This window comes from Poecilia reticulata, chromosome 3 (assembly GCF_904066995.2).
Source record: "Poecilia reticulata chromosome 3, P_reticulata-male-v2, whole genome shotgun sequence".
In the NCBI taxonomy this organism is placed as follows: domain Eukaryota; kingdom Metazoa; phylum Chordata; class Actinopteri; order Cyprinodontiformes; family Poeciliidae; genus Poecilia; species Poecilia reticulata.
The window spans coordinates 4,875,650-4,893,849 of NC_088832.1; the positions used below are offsets into that span (position 1 = coordinate 4,875,650).

Here is an 18,200-nt window from a genome sequence, read left to right on the forward strand (position 1 = left end):
TGTACATCGTCATTTTTTATAACCTCTTCTCACAACACGACTTTTCTTCAGACTCTCCCTGTACTTTAGGGTTATTTTAAGTTAGAATGCCACACACAAACTTTTACTTCCAGTGATCATCTAAATCATATGCTCTGCATGAATCATTCATCGCCACCACATTCCATCTTTGGGTGACAAATCATAAACATTTTATAAACAGTACAATCTCATCCCAGAGGTCAAAATGAATCTGCTCTTGTTGTCAGGGAAAGTTATTTGACTCATCATGACACAAGCCAACTAATAAAGTGTAAATGCCCAACTTAAACATGAGCTGATTTTTTTGGGCATACAATAACAAATCATGCTGTTAACAGGCCTGTAGAAAGATCTCTGCTAATAAGAAGTGGCAGCACATCTGATGAGTTTTTGAAATTTGAAAACGTAAATTTCAGATTTACATTTTTGTAAATTTGAAATTTACAAAAATGTAAATTTCAAATTTTCCTGTCACATAGAATCATTTTCTGGAACAACCAAGTAACTATGTTAAACTCAGTTGTTATAAAATGCTATTTATATCAAATATGACTTCAATCAAAATTTGACTTTGTAATTTAGCACCTGTCTCTTTAAGAAACTCCTGCTCTTTCTGAAACTCCGCCTTCATGAAGTCATCACAACATGGCTCCACTTAACAATGTTTTTACCACTGGCAAGTAGCTCCTATGATGAGCTCAGCTGATGTGCAGTCCCACCAGGTGTTTGCTAATTTCTGCTGGCTAGTCTGGATAAAGCATGAAACACACTGACACTGCAAGGCTCTCACTACGCTGTGATATACAGCTGGATGCACAAACACATCATTCATAAAACTGGCTAAAGAAATCTGATCCAATCAGACCAGTTTACTTTATAAAACAGGTCAAGTGGCTTTTCATAATTTTAAGTTTAGCTGACAGGAAAAACAATCACAGTCTGAAGATTTTTTTATATCAATACATAAAATCCTGTTAATTCAGTAATTTAATATGACAACTTCCAAGTGGTTCAGCTACCCTAAATGTCATTCTAACAATATCACTCTTTCAAACCAGACTAAGCATGCCTGTTCGTGTATTGATTTTTTTGACATTGTGAACAAAGTTTGAGCTGTCTCTACAGTCATGGCCAAAAGTTTTCAGAATGATTCAAATGTTAATTTTTACAAATTCTACTGGTTCAGTTTTTATAATGGCAATTTGCATATACAATTTGCTGATCACTCTATAATAGAGTTATAGAGTGATCAGCTTAACAGCAATTAATTGCAAAGTCAATATTTGCCTAGAAAATGAACTTTATCCCCCAAAACACATTTCAACTTCATTGCAGCCCTGCCTTAAAAGGACCAGCTAACGTCGTTTCAGTGATTGCTCCATTAACACAGGTGTGGGTGTTGATGAGGACAGGGCTGGAGATCAATCTGTCATGATTAAGTAAGAATGACACCACTGGACATTTTAAAAAGAAGCTGGTGCTTGGCATCATTGTTTCTCTTCTGTGAACCATGGTCATCTCTAAAGAAACACATGCAGTCATTGCACTGCACAAAAATGGCCTAACAGGGAAGAGTATCGCAGCTAGAAAGATTGCACCTCAGTCAACAATCTATCGCATCATCAAGAACTTCAAGGAGAGAGGTTCCATTGTTGCCAAAAAGGCTCCAGGGTGCCCAAGAAAGACCAGGAAGCGCCAGGACCGTCTCTTAAAAGTGTTTTAGCTATGGGATCGGGCTACCAGCAGTGCAGAGCTTGCTCAGGAATGGCAGCAGGCAGGTGTGAGTGCATCTGCACGCACTGCGAGGCGGAGACTCTTGGAGCAAGGCCTGGTCTCAAGGAGGGCAGCAAAGAAGCCACTTCTCTCCAGGAAAAACATCAGGGACAGACTGATATTCTGCAAAAGGTACAGAGAGTGGACTGCTGAGGACTGGGGTAAAGTCATTTTCTCTGATGAATCCCCTTTCCGATTGTTTGGGACATCTGGAAAACAGCTTGTTCGGAGAAGACGAGGTGAGCGCTACCACCAGTCTTGTCTCATGCCAACTGTAAAGCATCCTGAAACCATTCATGTGTGGGGTTGCTTCTCAGCCAAGGGAGTCGGCTCTCTCACAGTCTTGCCTAAAAACACAGCCATGAATAAAGAATGGTACCAGAATGTCTGCCCAGAGCAACTTCTCCCAACCGTCCAAGAGCAGTTTGGTGATGAACAATGCCTTTTCCAGCATGATGGAGCACCTTGCCATAAAGCAAAGGTGATAACTAACTGGCTCAGGGAACAAAACATAGAGATTTTGGGTCCATGGCCTGGAAACTCCCCAGATCTTAATCCCATTGAAAACTTGTGGTCAATCATCAAGAGACGGGTGGGCAAACAAAAACCTAGGAATTCTGACTAAATGCAAGCATTGATTGTGCAAGAATGGACTGCTATCAGTCAGGATTTGGTCCAGAAGTTGATTAAGAGCATGTCAGGGAGAATTGCAGAAGTCCTGAAGAAGAGGGATCAACACTGCAAATATTGACTTGCTGCATTAACTCATTCTGTCAATAAAAGCTTTTGGTACTCATATGATTGCAATTGTATTTCTGGATGTGATGAAAACATCTGACATACACACATGAAAACCAGAGGGCAGCAGATCATGTGAAAATATAATATTTGTGTCATTCTCAAAACGTTCGGCCATGACTGTACAGTTTCATTCATTTGAAGATGAGCAGCTAAGGTTTCATGACTCCATGAAAATTAAAGGCAAATGTTTATCTGAGCACTTCCTCTTTTTTTTCCTCATACACCATGTAAATAAAGCTTTTGAAGTGAGATGTTACTCATTATTTTTTCCACCTGCTGTCACACAACTGTTCTGTCAGCTTCAGCTTTCAAAGCTCACTAGGCACCTGGAGGTTTCTGTCGCATCATCTGTTCTTTTCCCAGACAAACTCGCTACAAGAACTTGACAACATGCAAAGGTAGGTTATGATACTTTATATGTAGAACAATATTTCATCTGTTTGTCAATAAAATATTTGAGTAAAACTACTGCTTAACAAAGCGGGACAAAATGATTGGTTATGCATTTCCAGCCAAGTGCAGGGCATTGTCATGATTTGGTGAGGATGAACGCTGAGACCCAGGTTGTGAAGAAAATGATGAATTTAATGATGAATGCTCAAAACAGTCCAACACAGGCGGCACGGCAGAGAATTTAGCACACAGGTAATTACCGGTAGCTACTGATACACAGAGGACTGAAAACGAGAACTTACGCTAACCAGGACTTTACAGTTCAACTGGAGAGCAGAGACGTGAGACAAGAACTGACTTTAGACGAGGACCCAACAAGAGACAAAGGACACAGGTGGACTTAAATACACAGGGAGGATAATCAGGAAAACTAGACACAGCTGGGATCAATCAACAGGGAGGACAGGACATCACAGAGACTCACGGGGAACAAGGACACAGAAAAAAACAAGAAATAAATACACAAAAACACAGATCATCACAGGCATCATATAAATATACGAGCCTTTTTGTCAGTTCGATCAGATGAAGGTTTTCAAAATAAAGAGACAAAATCAAGTGACACTCTTCGCACATGATCCTGTACGATGGGCCTGACTAAGATATCTTTTTTGAAATTATTACAAGCCATTCATAATACAAGCAGAACAAAGACACAATGTTACCAGAAGAAAGTTGCAAAATTACTTGAAAAAAGTTGTTTAAATGAGAGCAAAGCTTTGATGGAGTTATAAAATCGTCAGGTCTGTGATTTTTCCTTTAAAATAGTTATTTGCACAAAGTCCTGCTACTGATAATAATTTGATGCTGATGTGTTAAAAGACCAAGTATGTCCTATTTGTAAAACTGATAAAGAAGTATAACTTCACAAGATGTTCAAAAAATCTCATTTTAATTTATTATTTCTTGTGTAGGAGATATAAAATTATTGCTTCATCCTACTGATATTTACGACTTTATTCTCATCATATTATGAGTTTATTCTAGTGTTAGAACTTTTTAGTTCTATTACTACAAATGTTATAATCTAAGTTATATCAAAGTTATAATCACAACTTTTTTTTCTTTGTATTCTTGTATTATTTGGACTTTCTGTCAAACTGCTTTATTTGTAGAATTAAATAGCTTCATTATTGTGTTATTGTGACAAAATTCTTATATTCTTTTTTCTAGGTGTGGCCCTAAAACCCCGTATTTCTCTTGACTCTTGTCAAAATATTTCCTTAGCATTATTGTTAAAATTAGATATAAAAGTATGATTCAGCTAGTCATATTGTGTCTTACTTTGTCTTCTTCCTTTCTTTCCTTCTTTCTTTCTTTCTTTCGCACTGCATGCTGGGAGTTGGTGGAGGAGCGTGTGGTGAGAGGGCTGAGAGATTGGGAATTTCTAGCTTGTTTGTTCTACTTTTGTTTGGTTTTCTATGGGTTTTGTTCTTTAAAATAGTATCGTTGAAAAGTTAGGTCGAGTGTAATTGGTTACATTTCTGAGTGTAACACCGGCATTTTTGCCTTTTGGCAAGATGCCGGAAATGGATTTGACCAAACTTACGAGACAACATGGTTTGAAGATCGTACCCATTAGTCCCACTATGACGGTAGAGGATTGTAGTTTGGCGGTAGGAGAAGTTGTAGGTTATAGCAGCATTAAATCTGCTGCTCGGATGAACAGCGCTGTGGTCATTTTTGTTGACAGCGTGGAAAAGGCAAACAAAGTGATTGAGTTAGGCATTATTGTGAATGATGTTTTTTTGCCAGTTTCCCCATTGAGTACACCGGCTAAAAAAGTTACGATTGGAAATATACCCCCGTTCATTAGTGATGATTTGTTGGTGAGAGAATTGTCGCGTCATGGGAAAATTGTTTCCGCGATCAGGAAAATGCCGTCGGGCTGTAAATCTCCGGAGTTAAAGCACGTTGTTTCTCACAGAAGACAAGTCCTAATGATTCTGAATAAAAAGAATGAAGATCTTAACTTAGTGCTTAATGTGCGAGTAGATGATTTTGATTATGCTATTTATGTAAACTCGGGCACTTTGGTGTGTTTTGGTTGCGGGGAAGTCGGTCACTTGGTTCGGGCGTGTCCTGGGAAAAAACAATCACCAGAAAATAAGGCGCGAAGTCAAAATAAAGAAGGTGAAAATCTGCCGAATCAAGCTGAGGCTGCAAGTTCAGAGAGTGCAGTGAAAAGAGATACAGAAAGGCTGATTCCTGAGAATAATGCTCAAAGTGAAGGAGAAGTGCATAAAAAAGATGTGCCAGAGGATGGGGAAAAAATGGCGAATGATCCACAAGAAAGACGGGAAGATAACGGTGTAGAAGAACAAAGTCAGAGTTTATTAACGCCTTTTCAGAGAAAGACAAATGCTGAAGAAACAGGGATGGAGGGATGTAGTCAAACACCAGAGGAAGGGGGTTCTGAAATGTCTAATAAAAGAAAAGCTTCTGAAAGTTTTGTTGGTTCTCAAACCGAAATTGATGCAGGAGATACAGAGTTGGAATGTTCAGGGAAAGTTTTAGAGTCAGAAAGTAATATGGATGAGGAAGAGGAAGGTGATGAAGAAAGTTGGACTGAGGATAGTTTAGCCAATCCTTCTTCACCTGGTCTAAGTCAACACAGGAAAGGTTATAGTGTGCAAAATGTTAAACATTTTTTGAGAGTTACAAAAAATATGAAAAATGTGAGAGTTGAAGATTTTTTTCCTGACAAAAAATGTTTTCTTACGCATGTGAGATCGCAGTTGAACAACAAGAGAAAAGGAGGATACAACGAGAAAGAAGTTTTCCGGTTAAAAAAATTGATTGGGAAACTTAAGCAAGAATTCAACAAAGATGATGGTTTTGAAGTTTAACTTTCTGTATTTTCTTTTAGTGGCTTTTCTTCCATCTTTGGTAATGAGTGATTTTAGAGTTTCTACTTTAAATCTGAATGGAGCCAGAGATGTGAAGAAAAGAGTTAGTATGTTAGAATTAATGAATTTAAAACATATAGATGTGTTGATGGTACAGGAAACACACAGTGATTGTTTAAATGAGATAGATTGGAGGAGAGAATGGGGAGGAGAAATTATTATGAGTCATTTAAACCAGGCCAGTGGGGGAGTTGCAATTTTGTTTTCAAAAAATTTTCTACCAGTGTCTTATCAGTTTGAGGAGGTGATCAAAGGTAGATTATTAGTAGCGAAAGCAAAATATGAGTGTTTTAATATTGTCTTTATAAATGTGTACGCTCCAAATACAAGACGAGAGAGGGTTCTTTTTCTACGTAAACTTGAAGATGTTTTATGTAAATGTGATACGGATGATTTTCTTTTTTTGGGTGGAGATTTTAACTGTACAGAAAACGATCAGTTGGATAGGAATCATTTCGAACCTCATCCAACCTCAACAACTTTCTTGAAACAGTTGATTGATTTATTTTCTTTGGTTGATGTTTGGAGAGAAATGCACACTCAAAAAATACAATATACATGGGCTAGAAATACAGATAATTATTTTTCTGCAGCAAGATTGGATAGAATATATAGTTTTAGACACAATTTTGGAATTTTTAAAAACTGTACCATCCATCCTGTAAGTTTTTCAGATCATGCGTTGGTTTCCTGTAGTGTTTTTGTTGCCAATATCAAACATAAATCTGCCTATTGGCATTTTAATACTGCTTTGTTATTGGATACTAATTTTAAGGAGACTTTTATTTCTTTTTGGAGAGTGCACAAAACAAGAAAAGAGGATTTTGCATCTTTAAGACAGTGGTGGGATCGTGGGAAAACTGAAATTAAGGAACTATGTCAACAGTACACTGTCAATGTTTCATCTGGTTTAACCAAGTCTATTAGAGATCTGGAGATTGAAATAGTGGAGTTGCAGGCTTCTGCACAATCCACAGGAGATCGAGGTTGTTTTGAGAACCTCAAGTCAAAAAAAGCTGCTTTGGCTGATTTGCTGGGCTCAAAGACACAGGGAGCGCTAGTTCGATGTCGATTTCAGAAAGTTGCTTTAATGGATGCTCCAACCAAGTTTTTCTTCTCATTGGAGAAAAAGCAAGGACAGTGCAAGTTTATGCATGGGTTGAAATCTACTGCGGATGTTCTTTTGACTGCAGACGGCGACATCAGGCGGAGAGCAGCAGATTTCTATGCAGATCTGTACACTTCTGAATACATTGAAGATGAAGACAGTTTCAACGACTTTTGCGATGATCTTCCAAGAGTTTCTTTGGATTTTGCCAAGGAGTTGGAGGAACCTATAACTCTTGAGGAGATTCATGCTGCACTGCAAAGCATGGAAGGAGGAAAAGCACCTGGCATCGATGGACTTCCCAGCGAATTTTACAAAGCTTTCTGGTCTGACCTCTGCGTTGACCTGTTGGAGGTTTTTGAAGAAAGTTTTGCTGAAGGATTTCTACCACAGAGCTGCAGGAGAGCAGTTCTCACTCTGCTGCCAAAGAAAGGTGATCTTCAGGAGATTAAAAACTGGCGACCTGTTTCTCTGTTGTGTACAGACTATAAACTGTTGTCGAAGGTGCTGACAAACAGACTGAAAGAGGTGATGGATCAAGTTATTCATCGAACACAAACTTACTGTGTCCCTGGCAGATCAATGTTTGATAATATTTCTTTAATTAGAGACATTTTGGACGTCTCCAGATCATTAGGTTGTGATGCTGGTTTAGTTTCTTTGGACCAGGAAAAGGCTTTTGACAGAGTTGAGCACCGTTACCTGTGGAAGGTGCTTGAGAGGTTTGGTCTCGGCTCTGGATTTATTGCCAAGATTATGGTTCTATATGAAAACATTGAGAGTGTACTGAAAATTAATGGTTGTCTGTGTAAACCTTTTAGAGTTACAAGGGGTGTTCGACAAGGTTGTTCTTTGTCCGGAATGCTATATGCTCTGTCTATTGAACCACTGTTAAAGAAAATTAGGTCACATATTGAAGGACTGGTTTTACCAGGGTGCAATGTATCTTTTTCTTTATCCGCTTATGCCGACGATATCATTGTTATTGTCAAAAATCAAGATGAAGTGAATAATTTAGGTAGAATTGTTGATCTTTTTTCAAAATTATCAGCCGCTCGTGTCAACTGGGCTAAGAGTGAAGCTCTGGCAATAGGAAGTTGGTTTTGTGGGCTTCCTCAACTTCCAGGTAGATTGAAATGGAAAAGAGGGGGTTTGAAATATCTTGGTGTATATTTGGGAGATGAGAACACAGAAAAAAAGAACTGGGAGGGAGTGATGGAGAAAGTAGAGGGAAGGTTAAAGAAATGGAGATGGTTGTTACCACAGATGTCTTATAGAGGGAGAGTGCTCATCATAAATAATTTAATTGGCTCGTTTTTGTGGCATAAATTATCATGTATGGAACCACCTGTTGGATTACTTAATAGAATTCAATCTTGTATGCTTAATTTCTTTTGGGATAACAAACATTGGGTATCTCAGGCAGTGCTCTTCTTACCCAAAGAGGAAGGTGGGCAGGGGTTGGTGCATCTAGAGAGCAGAACTGCCACGTTCAGGTTACAGTTTATTCAAAAATATCTAATGGGGAGGGAGGAGGATGTTTTTTGGAAACCAATAACAAGTATGGTTTTGAAAAGAGTAGGAGGTTTTGGTTTAGATGGTTCATTGTTTTTACTAAACTGTAAACTGCTGCATTTGTATGAAATGTCAACGTTTTACAAAAGTGTGTTTAGAGCTTGGACACTTTTCGAATGGAAAAGACTGGAACCAACGGTGTCTTTGTTTTGGCTTTTAGAAGAACCTTTATTTTTTGAAGCACGTTTGGCTTTAGAAGGTGAAGTTGGATTATCTAGAAAACTGCTTCAGAATAAAGTTCTGAAATTAAGACACCTTGTGGAAACGGCTGGACCAGAACTTCAAAACGCAGAGGCGACAGCTTCCCTGCTTGGGACAAAATCAATTCGAGTCATGAAAACTATTTTAGACCGGTGGCTCGGAGAATTGACTTTGGATGAAAAACAGATGCTGGTGGACTGGTCTAATGGAGAGGAACTCCCTGATTCTACGGATCCTTTTCCAGAGATGGGTCTAAATATTGATTTCTCAGATTTGACAGGGCCTCTTCTGCTCAATCAAAAAAATTTATATTTTTGCATATTGAATGGGAAGTCTTTTTACAAATTGGTTGTTCAAGGATTAAATAAGAAACAATTAAGTGGAAGAACTGATACTGTTTGGAGAGATAAGTTCAAAGTAGGAGATAACCAGAAACCTATATGGAGGGTTTTTTATAAGCCCCCTTTGAGTAAGAGGGTAAGTGATTTACAGTGGAGGATTCTGCACGGTGCTGTGAGTGTTAACAGTTTTGTGTCAAAATTTAAAAAAGACACAAGTGAACGTTGTCCCTTCTGTGAAGAAATAGAAACTACTTTTCACATGTTTCTTGAATGTAAACGACTCTCTCCATTGTTTTTGTTGTTGAAAGATGTTTTTAAAAAATGTGGTGTCTATTGGTCTGAAATAGCTTTTATATTTGGTGCAGGTTATACAAAAAAGGAAGCCAATAAGTGGAAGTTGTTAAATTTTCTTATTGGACAGGCTAAATTTTCAATTTATATTAGCAGGAAAAATAAATTAAATGGAATCACGGGGGAAAAGGTTGACAAGATGTTTATTTTGATGGTAAAGAACAGAGTAAAAGCAGAATTTATGTTTTTTACAATGATGAATAACTTAACAGACTTTTTGTCATTGTGGTGCTTTAATAATGTTGTGTGCTCCGTGAGTGATGGAAAACTAGTTTTTAATTCAATGTTTATGTGAATGTTTAAAGTAAATAATGCTGAAATGTATTGTTTTTGAAAAATAAATGTTGTTAAAAATCAAATCTTTCTTTCTTTCTTTCTTTCTTTTTCTCATTTTCATAAACATGTAACATATGTTCTTAAAAACACCAGAAGATGTGGCAGAAGAGGAGACTGGTGGAAAACAGCTTAATAAACTAAAAGAAGACATGATGTGGTTCTCTACACAGGACTGAGCAAACATTAAAGAGATGTTGCAGAATCCTACATGTGGGCCAGCTGTCTTAGAGTCCTAGGTTTGGCAGCATTTAAATTTAGTAGAACCATTTTACAGCTGGCTTCTTGTTACAGTGGGAGAGGAAGGGTATGCCAAAGGCAGCCAGCTTCGGTTGTTGACAGCAGTCTTGGGGAACCTGCAACTACAACAGAATTCTGAAGAAACCAGCATCAAGGTTTATTCCTTTGATCAATCAATGCAATAAGGCCAACTTCATTTTTCAATCCAATGTTTCTGGAGTTTCAGGAGAGGACCTTCTCACTGCCTGCAGGAGAATGGAGAAGTGAGCTTAGAAAGGCCAGGCATCATGTTAGTCTTTTGTTATGAACTTCCCTTGACTACAGAGTTCCCTTCCTGAAACTCCTCCTCTTCCTGGTGCTTGGACCAGTAAATGCCCTGTATAGTTGAATTAATAATTCTAATAGCCCTTATATTCAGTTTCATCCATCATGGATGGATGTCGAAATAAATGTTTTTATTTACCTGTCAATTAAAAAAAAAAGACATGTAATTTTTCTTTTTTTTTTTACACCATCAGTCAAAATGACAGACAACTAAAACGTCTTGTGCAACCTCTGTTCTAACTTTTGCTCTCTCCATCTCTCCGGTGCAACACTTCATGTTCTTTAAGTGACAGCACAGTGTCCAAACTTTCACCATCCCCACTGTATGAATGTCAATGGATTTTTCTTTGTGTTAGTTTTCCTGCTTGTTCTTGTCGTTTGGTTTGTAAAAAAATCTAGATAGTTCATCTTTATGTCAGCATATTTAAATAGTAGGGTTGCTGAGGATTCATTACCACAGTGTTAAATAAAATTACATATACAGTGATAATATTAATCTTGTGTGCAATATTTGTGTATATTATTAGTCAAAGAGTAATATGAATAAACTCCAAGAAATACAACTAATGAAAAGAAAGCACTGTAGTGTCTATGTTAGTTAAATAATATTATCTTACCCAGGATTATAGTTGATCCAAATGGGTAAACCTTTGTTGGACTCAAGTTCAATTTCATTAATATATTATAAAGATATGGCAGTTGTGGATTAGCATCCATTCATTTTCTTACACCCTTGTCCCTTAGTGGGGTCAGGAGGGTTGCTGGTGTCCATCTCCAGCTAACGCTTCGGGCGAGAGGCGGGGTCACCCTGGACAGGTCACAAGTCTGTCTCAGGGCAACACAGAGACAGACAGGACAAACAACCATGCACACACTCACACCTAGGGAGAATTTGGAGAGGCCAATTAACCTGACAGTCATGTTTTTGGTCTGTGTGAGGAAGCTGGAGTACCCGGAGAAAACCCATTCATGCACAGGGACAACACGCAAACTCCATGCAGAAAGATCCTGGGCTGGGAATCGAACCCAGGACCTTCTTGCTGCAAGGCAGCAGCTCTACCAACTGCCACTGTGCAGCCCTAACATGTTTCTCCTAATGACTAAATCCAAAAATATGCAGATGTTTTTTTTTCTTTACAAACTGTCTCTATTTACAGGGTAAAGTGCTGGGGCCTGTGGTGGATGATCTTCCTGTCCATGCTTTCACTCGGAGAAGAATTTAACATTTATGAAATACCTGGATTAAAAAATGGACTATGCAATCAAATTACAGGAGGTATGTCCAAAGAGACCACTCAGGTCTTCTGGTTCTGGTTCTGCTCTGCATCCCCAGAACCAAAACCAAACATAGAGAAGCAGCATTCAGCTTCTATGTACCACAAATCTGGAACAAACTTCCAGAAAACTCCAAAACACTGAGTGCCTTTAAGTTTAAACTAGAAACCCAGCTATTTAGTTACATTTGAACCATAATAAATAAAACATTGACCAACTTATTTGATGCAACTTGATGATTCTGATGATAAAAATCAAAACATGGATGTTTGATGTTCTCGCTGGTTTCTCAAATTTTGATGTATGGTGTTTTCACGACTTTATTTTTGTCTTTTATGACGTAAGGCACTTTGAACTGCCCTGTTGCTGAAATGTGCTGTACAAATGGACTTAATATTTGATTAATGTCCCATATTTTCAAGCCCACTGTTAAAAAATGCTGATTCTAAAGGTTAACTGAACATAGCACCATATTCATTTATGTTGCTGAAAACCAATATTTGCTATTGCTGGGACTGATAGTGAGCTAGAGGAGCAACTTTAGTGTTCTATTTTTATGTAATATTGAATTGTTTTAACTTAGCACCTCTTTACTCTTCATATTGTGTCAACCCTGAATAGTAATCTAATACATTAATAATATTAATATATTAGAACTTATGTTTTAATACATTAATAGTATTCTAGTGAGCTATTTGTTTTATATCCATTTATGTTATTTTGATGTGTGTTTTTTTTGTATTTATTCTGTAGTCACATCTTTATCCCTACCACCATTGTACAGGAATGTTGGGGAATGTGAAGCTTCTTCAAGTGAGTAATTTATTTAAGTGAATATTGTGCTTAACTGCATGTGTGTTAATTCTGTTGAAAAATTCTCCGATGTAGTGGCACGAGAAACATTAACGTTCCCAAAAAGATTTGATGATGAATGGACATCCTCTCTGAATTGTTTTGCTGTAACCTTTTGTTTTGCTCAATAGAAAGTTGCACTGATCATGTTCTGTAGCACTATATGTAATAATATGTATCATTTTACTCTGTAGGCAGCCTTCTGGAAAATATTACCAAATGTTACATGGAAAATTTAATCAACATTTTGAAGAAATTAAGAAGTCATGGTGAAACTGTGGAGTAAATATTTCTATATATTTCAGCTCACATAGATATAATATTGTCTTTGAGAACTGGGTGTTGTTTTAATCTGTTCTCTTGTCTTTCCACAAGAACATTTAAAATCCTGGAGAAAATTTTGGAGGAAACAGAGGTGACTACAGCAACACTCAACCAAATGTGTCAACAAAGTCACCAAAACATTTTGGCTTTCCGACAAAAGCCCACCATTCCTTTCAATAGTCTTGCCATTTCTGTCAATGACTGTAAGGTAACACTTAATTTTATTTTATTATTCTTAATATTATGCTTATTCTGATCAAAGATACATGAGCAGATAATTTTGAACTATGTTTTGTCTGGATCTTCTTCAATATTTCTATGTCTGGCTGTGATCTACTCCAGGTGACATCAGGTACGATCAATCCAGACAGTTTGGTGAGCGTTTGTCTGCCTAAAGAGTTGAATCTTGGTGCGGAAAATACAATTGTGTTCTCCATGATTCAGCTTCCTAAAGAGGTCAGAGAATAATATGATATTTAGGATCTAAACATTTTTTGTCTTCTTTTGTTTTTAACAGTCAACAATTACACACTATTGTTCAGTTCTACTTTGGACAGAATTACTCTGATAAAACTGTCATACTTGTGCTGCATTTGTGATTTCCCAGAGATTTGCACTAGTTTAAACTAAAATTGAACATTTAGAAATGTTCACCATAGATGATATTATTCAAGGGGTGGTATGTTGTGTTTTCCAGGCACATTGTGCAATAAAATGTAATCAAGTAATCATGTTATCTTCAGTTATTATAAAAATGCTTTACATACATAAAATATGACTTAAATGAAATTTGTCTTTGTAAATTAATGCATTGACATTGGACCTCTGTCCCTTTAAAAACTCCTGCTCTTTCTAAAGTTCTACAGAACATGTCTCCTATATTAACCTTTTAGCAACGTTTTTACCAGCACTGCACTGAGAAATAGCTCCTATAAGGAGCTCAGCTGATGCGCAGTTCCACAAGGTGTTTGCTAATTGCTGCTGGCTAGTCTGAAGGAGCTGAGGGAGGGAGCTGCAGCATTGAGGAGGAGCTGTGCCTCTAAGGCGGGTCAGCTGAATAGTTTCCATGGAGATTAAAGGGTTTCTCAGACATGAAAAAAATGATTGCAGGTACCGTTTTAAATAAACTGACTTCATTTCCTTTTGTAGGCGGCTTTGGAGCTCTTAGATAAACTGTATGATCGTCGACTGATTGGCCTGAGCGTGCGCTGCAAGACCATTTCAGGACTTCAAGAACGAGTCAACGTCACCATAAAATTAACAACAAGCATAAATGTAACAATCATGTTATTTCCCCACTGTATTGTTAAACTCGGGTTTAAACCTTATGTTGTTTCAGAATGTAGGCTTGATCTGATTTAGTAAAGATAAGTGAAAATTAAAATCTGATGTCAACGCCCAATAAACAATGTATTTATGTGTTTTAGGAAACCCTGAGGCCAGAGTGTGTGTTCTTAAATACTACAACACAAAGTAAGCATAAACTATTACATGAACCTCGTGCAGTAACATGAAAGACCATTACTTAATTTGTTGGATCGGATATAAATAGACTTTCTCGTAGAGTTGTTATCTGCTGATGAACATGTGACGTTTTCTTTAAGTTAACAAACTGCTCTGTCTCTGATTTACCAGAGTTTAGTGTGGATGGATGTTTTACCCTGTGGGATCGTAATCACAGTCATGTCACCTGTTCCTGTGACCATCTCACATACTTTGGCGTGCTTTTGGTAGGACAAACCTTTCTGTTATTAAATATCCGTGAGGGCTGTCCTCTGCACTCTAAAAAAATTCTAAAAAAGTAGTAGAAAAATTGTGAAAAATATGAATAATTCCATGATGACAAGACCTATGTGAGATCATCCTGTCTGGTGAGAAGTAACTGGAACAAGACATACATGGTTATAGGCAGGAAAGCTTGAACTGATGGAAGGCTGCTGTACCAGCTGGTTAAATGAAATAGGTTTAGTTTGGAGTATTTATTTCTAATCTATTTCCTGACATGTATAATTTTGGAATTAAAAACCTAACAGATGTGTAGATAAAATTTTTTAATCAATTTCATATCCAAAAGTCAGACTGCGTTTTGCAACTTAACTTACCGCTATATGTTTTTTTTTTTAGATTCGGCAGTGAATTTTTGAAAGTTAGAAGTTCAAGCTTTCGGGGGAGGTAAAGGTGGCACCAGAATCATTGATTACTTTCAAACTAATAAACAAATTGTAAAAGCACAATGTGACTTGGACGTAGCGTGTAACGCAACGCTTTAGAGAAATGTAGTGAAGTAGAAAGTACAGATACCTACTGTAAAATGTAATGGAGTAAAAGTCCAAAGTACCCATGATTAAATCTACTTAAGGAAAGTACAGATACATGAAAAATATACTTAAGTACAGTAACAAAGTACTTGCACTTCATTACATAGCTTTGGATGCATTTAACAGGCATCCAAAGCTAGTAAAATATCTCACTGATAATCCAAACACATAACTACTTGTATTCAAATCCATGATTATAGATAGAAAAATGCAAGAAAAGGAAATATGGTCACATATTTGTATAGCTGTGGTTGTGGTTTATAAATCCAGCAGTCCTCATAATGCATATAAAATATGGCTACATGGCTTTGAATATAGCCGTTAAAGAGCCAAGGATGAGCCAAGGAGAGTGAGAAACACCTTGAATCAGCAGAAGCTAACAAGGAATGCAATCAACTGCAGTAACCTCCAATCCCACTCGCATCTTGAAGCCTGAGGTTTGTTGCAGAACAGTTGGACAAGTCAATGACTGACTATTTTAAGAATCCAAACTCCAAATTATACCTTAATTTGGATCAACAAGCACAGTGGAGACCATCTTAGCTCTACCATCAAATCTAATATCCACAGTCATACTTATCTTTGCTCCTGGGAATGCAGACAGTCAGCACCTGACTCTTTAATGGTGGAAGCAAAGGGGTTGGACTTCCATTTTGACATAGTTTCATTTTTATAAGTGATGGCAGTTGACTGAATTAAGTATCCACGTTATAAAGATAATTGTAGCTTTAAAATTTTCAGCTTTTTCTAAATTTGATCTTGCTAGAAAATTGATAGGTGTAGATAAGCAATAGAATGTGAGTATTTTTTCTCCTCAGGTGTCTGCAGACCTCTCACCCAAAGATGCTGAGATCCTGTCTTGCATCACTTACATCGGCTGTGGTATCTCTCTGTTTGCTCTCGTCATCACTGTTTTGCTGTTCACAGTCAACAGGTATAGATTTGGGATGACTACTCAAATGACTATTCCATTTTTCCTAAATCAGCTATTGGAACTACTTTCAAATAAAGGTCACTAGAGCCAATAAAACCTTTAAAAACAAAAAAGTTGTCATCTACATCTAACCTCGTCTTCTGTGTCTGACAGAAAACTCAGAGCAGATGATTCCAAGAAGATCCACATCAGCCTGGCAGTCGCTCTGATCCTCCTCAACGTTCACTTCCTCCCCAGCCAGGCGGCGGCAGCTTCGTCCTCCACTGAGCTTTGTCTCTATGTGGCTCTTCTTCTTCACTACTCCCTGCTGGCCTCTTTCACCTGGATGACCTTGGAGGGCTTCCACCTCTACCTTCTTCTGGTCAAAGTCTTCAATATCTATGTGAGGCGGTACCTGCTGAAACTCAGCGTGGTGGGATGGGGTGAGTGGCATCATGTGATTCTTGAGGATAAGTATTTACAGCTTTAAATGAATGTACCAATCGTTGTGTTTCAGGTCTTCCAGCGGTCATTGTGTCAGTGGTGGTGATCGTCGACAGAAACACATATGGTCGTACCTCTCTAAACTTGTCCAACCCCAACGGAACAACAGTGTAAAGAGAAGACAGTCAAAAAAAGTTTAATGCGCACAATATGTTTAATTACTTACATTTAAATAATAAACTATCTTAAATATACTTTGACTTCTGTCTTAATGTTAAAGCAGAACCACTGTGTATAACATTTTATTTATGTTTTTTCCTATTATATGACAATAATGGTTGCTTTTCCCTTTCTTCTACATATAGATGCTACATAACTGAAGACAAAGTGAAGATGGGGACCACACTTGGACTATTCAGTTTGATGTGCCTGTTCAATCTGATAATGTTTGGAATCACAGTGAAATATTTTGTGGACTCCCACATGAGCAAAGAGGTAATTATTACTATATGTTATCATAAGGTTAGTCACCTTTTTTTCCTCGTATTGTGATTGATTCTTTAACAAGCTTCTCCCATTATAGCCTTTTCTCCACCGTCGCTCCCTGCGTGCTCGGTATGAGGGATTGATTGAAAGCCAATGACACAATACCAGTGACTGACATGCTAAAATATCACCATCTAGTGGCCTGGCATGACAACTACAGCTTACTGTGTCTGTCTAAAAGTGGAACTATCCCCCTATTCAACATCCAAAAATAAACTCGGTTCCTAGGCAGCAGTATCGTGCAAATGTAGCCTGACCGAGCATGTAATAATGTCTTGATTATTTTTTTTGGATCAACCATAATTTTGTCCATGTGTTTCCCTTCATGTTTGTTGAATCAGCGCGGATGGAGCGGCCTTAAAAACGCCAAGCGAGAAATAGTCACAGTGCTGTTGCTTCTGGTTCTGCTGGGCCTCCCCTGGGGAGTGATCTTCTTCTCGTTTGGTAACCTGACCACTCCTGCACTCTACGCCTTCTGCATCCTAAACCCTCTGCAAGGTCGGGAGAGCTCGTTACAACGTGACTGAATGTGTTCTGTTGTGTTGTGGCACCTGGTGCAAATCAAACAGGCTGCGACCTGATGATTTGTTTGTCAGGTCTCCAGCATTATTTGCATGACGCTGACATTTTCTCCACTTTCTTTTTTTACCCCAGGTTTCTTCATCTTCATTTATTTTGTGTTGTCTTTGAAAAAGACCAAAGACACGAGCTCTGAAAAACCTGAAATCCACCAAATATCTGGATGATTTATAAATGTTATATATATAAAGTGATATTTACTACAGTTAAACTAGCATTTGGTATTTTGATAAATATTTGTATTTATAGTTTAATGTTGTTGATTTGCATTTTTTGTGTGTGTTTAGTTTATCAGTGAATTTCTGTACACTCTTATTTCTTTTATTTAGTAATTTATATGCTTAGCTACCCCTCTGGTGTTTTAATGGCTGATAATGATCAGCCATTATTATTTTCTCTGCGTAAGGTCGGCTATGTGTGTTTTTTTTAGCTCGTCATTCAGTTTTTGTAAACATAAATTTTTGTGTTAAGATAAAAAAAAAACATCTTTCTAATCATTCCTGTGACTCCTCCTGCTTG

General features: G+C 37.6%; 1 protein-coding gene across 3 annotated transcripts; it reads left to right on the plus strand.

Annotated features, from left to right (window-relative positions):
• Nucleotides 1–67: 67 nt before the first annotated feature.
• LOC103462309 (adhesion G-protein coupled receptor G5-like) lies at nucleotides 68–17,845 on the plus strand. 3 transcript variants are annotated; one of them, XR_014086829.1, is made up of 10 exons: nucleotides 68–2,993; nucleotides 11,588–11,706; nucleotides 12,459–12,518; nucleotides 12,752–12,839; nucleotides 12,933–13,089; nucleotides 13,224–13,337; nucleotides 14,031–14,156; nucleotides 14,309–14,354; nucleotides 14,517–16,555; nucleotides 16,630–17,845. XR_014086829.1 is itself a non-coding variant. In XM_081604967.1 (9 exons), exons 1-9 carry the CDS (start codon nucleotides 2,986–2,988, stop codon nucleotides 14,684–14,686), a joined length of 888 nt encoding a protein of 295 aa, XP_081461093.1. In that variant the 5' UTR covers nucleotides 68–2,985; the 3' UTR covers nucleotides 14,687–17,845. The 3 variants fall into 3 exon arrangements, 2 of the variants coding, with proteins under 2 accessions (XP_081461093.1, XP_081461094.1); XM_081604967.1 differs by having other exon boundaries at nucleotides 14,517–17,845; XM_081604968.1 differs by lacking the exons at nucleotides 68–2,993; nucleotides 11,588–11,706; nucleotides 12,459–12,518; ... (3 more) ...; nucleotides 14,031–14,156; nucleotides 14,309–14,354 and having other exon boundaries at nucleotides 14,683–16,555; nucleotides 16,630–16,726; nucleotides 16,922–17,051; nucleotides 17,444–17,845.
• The last annotated feature ends 355 nt before the right edge of the window (nucleotides 17,846–18,200 follow it).